This window comes from Bidens hawaiensis, unplaced genomic scaffold (genome assembly GCF_021521415.1).
Source record: "Bidens hawaiensis isolate Kalapana, Puna unplaced genomic scaffold, B.hawaiensis_p1.1 tig00008858_1, whole genome shotgun sequence".
Classification (NCBI taxonomy): Eukaryota; Viridiplantae; Streptophyta; class Magnoliopsida; order Asterales; family Asteraceae; genus Bidens; species Bidens hawaiensis.
This window is the reverse complement of record NW_027491639.1, coordinates 551,142-555,489: the sequence shown is the minus strand read 5'-3', so window position 1 is coordinate 555,489 and position 4,348 is coordinate 551,142. Positions and strand designations below refer to the sequence as shown.

Sequence of the window (4,348 nt, the reverse complement as noted above, 5' to 3'; positions counted from 1 at the left end):
TTTTGCACCATCAAAGATTCTCTTCATGCCATTGAAGTCAAACAAAAATGAATAAAAAAACACTTTTGTTTTGTGGGTGGATATTGAAATATGAATTGATAAAAGTTAGATAAATAAATAAATAAAATAAACAGCTCATTAGAGCATATATTCCTTCACCTTACATTGTCCCACTTTTGTTTCCAGATATGGTGTGAGAATAAGTGATCAACCACCCCCTACACACCTTCAATTATATAAACTAACATTCATCTGCCACATATTTCAGACACATATCTTATATTTAACAGAATCACACCAATTCTATTCTATGTTTGATCACCTATACACTTATAATACACATATATATACACACCTACACATATTCAACACCAAAAATGGCTAGTCAGAATATTCAACATCAAACACAAGATTTGAATTTGGTGTTATCTAGTGATGCTAAACCGCGCCTTAAATGGACTCCCGAGCTTCACCAACGGTTCGTCGATGCTGTTGCTCAACTTGGAGGTCCAGAAAGTGAGTAATATGTTATTATGTATTTATATAAAATATATAAAATGTTTCTTTTAGTTGAATCTTTTTTAGTTGGGTGGTAAAAAGTTTGCATCTTTTTTACATTTATGGTATGAATAATATGAAAAATATGAATAATATGAACAGAAGCAACACCAAAGTCTTTGATGAGAGTCATGAGCATTCATGGGCTTACTTTGTACCACTTAAAGAGTCATTTGCAGGTACTTTTAGCCTTTAGTTTGTTTGTCAATTAATAGTTATTAGTACTATGCTAATCGACTTATCGTTGTTATGTTACGTTTGTTTATCGATGAAGAAATTTAGGCTCGGGAAAATTCAACAGTCACCGGATTGTAGCGAAAGTAAGCAAGAAGGTGTGTAAAATGTATATGACTAAATAGTTAATATGCATATTTTTTGATACATGATTTTAATAAAATTCTTGATTTTTATGCAGAATTTGTTGATGATCATAGAAGTGATGTCACTAGTACCGATCATATCGTTGAAGCCCCAAATCAGATTAACGAGTAATCCGTCTTTTTACCTATAAATGATCCATCTTTTGATATGTAAAATCTTAAAGGTTGATAAATTTTTAATCTTTATTGTATCAGAAGCTTAAAGATTGCTCAAGCTTTGCAAATGCAAATGGAAGTGCAAAGAAAACTTCATGAACAAATAGAGGTAAAAAATATATTAAAAAAAAAGAAGAAATAAAGAAAAAAGAATCTTTTTGACATATTCTTGTTTGAATTATAAAGAATCTTGGATCCGTCACTGACAGCTGATTTTTTTAGGTGCAAAGACATTTGCAATTGAGAATTGAGGCGCAAGGAAAGTATTTACAGTCGGTTTTAAAGAAGGCACAAGACACCCTTGCGGGGTATAATTCGTCTACTATAGAAGTGGAAGTAGCAAAAGCTGAGTTGTCACAATTAGTTTCGATGGTGGACAATGGGTGCCCGAGTTCTTTGTCAGTACTTACCGAACTTGAAAATTCAACTTCAAAACCGGATCTTGAAACAAACCCGAAAACAAAATCGTCATTAGAAAGCTCCTTAACGTCATCCGAGAGTTCGGGAAGAAACGAAAAGGGTAATATTGCTTTGTCATTGATGGATATGAAGCCCGAAAATCGGAGTGGGAGGAAGCGAAGTGGGAGTACAATTTCGGATGGTAATTGTCAAGTTAGTAAAAGTAAGAGGTTTGATTTGAATAGTGAATATGTGAATGATGTTGACTTTGACTTTGAGTCAAGGTCATACACATTGGATTTGAACTCCAAGTGAAAGGTTTTGTGACATTGGTGATGGATGGAATATTTGTAATATTTATGTATGCCTTTTAGAAATATCATATATCATATAGTATATAATATTTATATCCATTTAAAGAAGTATATAAATTATGTATTCTACATTTGGTGTCAAATCATATGTTCATGCATTTGGTAGTTTTTTTATGTTGGCAACAATACTAAAAACGATAAAGGGAATGACTCACAGGAAGCAAGAGACCCAAACATACAAATAAGAAAAAACAACAAACTGATTATAATTACAAGAACAGCTAAACGACTACTACAAAGGAAAATTAATAAAGTTAAAACGACACCACTTTTTCACTCCAAGGTTGATCGTTTGCCTCCATATTTCACCTAGAAAAATGAGGTCGTTTTAGTCTCATCAATCACGTAATTCAACGAAAGTGGTTTGCTATTAAATACCATATCGTTCCATGATTTCCTGATCATCCAACACGTAATGCCCGACATTGCTTGAACTACCTGACATTCCTCCTTATTTCTTTTTTTGTTTACTTGGTTGTTCGAATAGGTCCTCTACTGTAACGAAAGATACGAAATTAGATAATTTAACCCAATCATGTATTACCGACTAAACTCATGCGACTATCGTTCAACGCAACATGAGAAGAAGAGACACCTATTATCACCCACAATGATACCTCATTGCTTTTAGCATATGGTCATGTACCCAACTTTTCAAATAGTTGCATAATGAATATGACCAAAAAAAATAAACTTATTTTATAATGATGTGTAAATCATGCATATGAAGTTGTGCCTATGCAATAATGTAGATTTTTACAAAAGAAAATCAATCATTTGGCTCTATTGTGCTTTATTCTTTGCTTCATCACTTGAAGTAAAAGGAAAGGGTGTCCCACAAGTTTTTACCAACCCCTAATCTTTAAAGCATATTACAAGTCACCCCCTAAACTTTTCATTCCACATTTCCACCTCCCCCTCTCCCAAACTCATTACCTATAGAGCTTGTTAAATTAACTTTTGTTAACTCTTATTAGTTCATTTAAAGTAGTACCTTAAAAAATCGAGTTGATTTAGCATGAGTTCACTTACTCATGTACTTATTATAAGTCGGTTTTGAGCTGGAGATAACTCGAATATAACTTGAGTTGATTTGGCTAGACAGCTAAAGTAACTCGCCTATAACAACCCCCCCCCCCCCCCCCACCATATAAATAAGTTAGTTACTCTCCTTGTGTAACATTTGAAATTGTTTTAACTTTTTAATTAAAGTATTTTAGAAAATACAAAATTAAAATTAAAAGAATAAACGAGTCAACTCCAGCTAGTGTAATAAGATGAAAACTGGCTCGAGTTTGAGACGAGCTGAGTATAAGTTCATTTGTTAAAAATCACTAGTTGTACGACTTTAGCTTCGGATTCGTATTAAATATATATTGCAATAATAAATTTCGTATATATGAGTTTATGTATGAAGTTGCACGTAGTGTAGGATCAATCTAATCATGTATTCATGTGTTGAACCAGATTGTGTTATTGTAATGGGTTAGGATCCTTCCACACCATCTACGGTTCTCACATACCATTTTTTTCTATACAGCTCGTATAGGGCTATACGGTCGTATAGCAGCCGAATCATGTCAGTTTGTGTCTGATGTTGTCGATCATAGTCTATAGTGCCTCGTATAGGCCTATACAGGTCGTATAGACATTTTTTATGAATTTTTTTTATATATTATCAGACTTGCATCATATTTTTTTTGGCAATTTTAAACGTTCTTCTTTTCGACCCGCACCACTGAAAATCTGTCTATGCGGTCGTATAGCACTGAAAATCTGTCTGATGTTGTCGTATAACACTATACGACTCGTATAGTCGTTTTCCGGCAGCGATAGTAGTGATCAAAAGACAATCTGAATTTTTCTGCACATGTTTTCTATACGGTCGTATAGCCCTATACGACCATATAGGTTTTATGGTTTCTCATGGTCCAATACGAGCCATTTAATGCCTATACAACTCGTATAGGTCTATACGGTCGTATAGGCTGCAAAAAACTGTTTTTTTGTCCCCTTGTCAGTCATTCGTATCCTATACGGCCTTATAGACCTATACGAGCCGTATCGGTATGTGGGGTGGTGTATGAGGATCAAATCCCTATAATACATAAGTTTTTGGGACTTGTGAAATGTAAACTGGGCTTGGAGTGGCCCAATTAATACCGTTATAGCCTTAGTAGAATTGTAGCCCAATGCCCCAATCTCGTCTTAACCATATGATCATAGTAAAAAAACTCCAGAACACAAAACATATAGTTTTTTGATATGATATACCTTTATAGTAATGTCAGAAAGAAATCACATATATTGAAAGAAGCTGCGAGATGCGAATGACGTTTGTTTATCTTGTATTATACAACAATCATCAAACGCGTAACGAAATTCAAAATATCTAATAAAGAATTGATAAGAATGAATGGTCTAAAGTTCGTCATGACTCGAAGCAGATGAAAACGATGAAAATTCAACTTTATTCTCGCA

At 33.8% G+C, this 4,348-nt stretch overlaps 1 protein-coding gene across 2 annotated transcripts; it reads left to right on the top strand.

The window, feature by feature from the left end:
* The first annotated feature begins 269 nt into the window (after positions 1 to 269).
* Positions 270 to 1,915, top strand: LOC143530149 (myb family transcription factor PHL8-like). Of its 2 annotated transcripts, none has more exons than XM_077025765.1 (6): positions 270 to 516; positions 661 to 737; positions 833 to 890; positions 974 to 1,046; positions 1,137 to 1,203; positions 1,317 to 1,915. In XM_077025765.1, the coding sequence occupies exons 1-6, from the start codon at positions 378 to 380 to the stop codon at positions 1,806 to 1,808; spliced, it is 906 nt and encodes a 301-aa protein (XP_076881880.1). In that variant the 5' UTR covers positions 270 to 377; the 3' UTR covers positions 1,809 to 1,915. The 2 variants fall into 2 exon arrangements, with proteins under 2 accessions (XP_076881880.1, XP_076881879.1); XM_077025764.1 differs by having other exon boundaries at positions 272 to 516; positions 1,134 to 1,203; positions 1,317 to 1,907.
* Positions 1,916 to 4,348: the final 2,433 nt, after the last annotated feature.

Coding starts and splice junctions, on each gene's coding strand:
- LOC143530149 (XM_077025764.1), top strand. CDS start 378: ATGGCTAGTCAGAATATTCAACATCAAACACAAGATTTGAATTTGGTG. Junction 738..832: donor ACTTAAAGAGTCATTTGCAG/GTACTTTTAGCC, acceptor TTATCGATGAAG/AAATTTAGGCTCGGGAAAAT. Junction 1,204..1,316: donor AACTTCATGAACAAATAGAG/GTAAAAAATATA, acceptor TGATTTTTTTAG/GTGCAAAGACATTTGCAATT.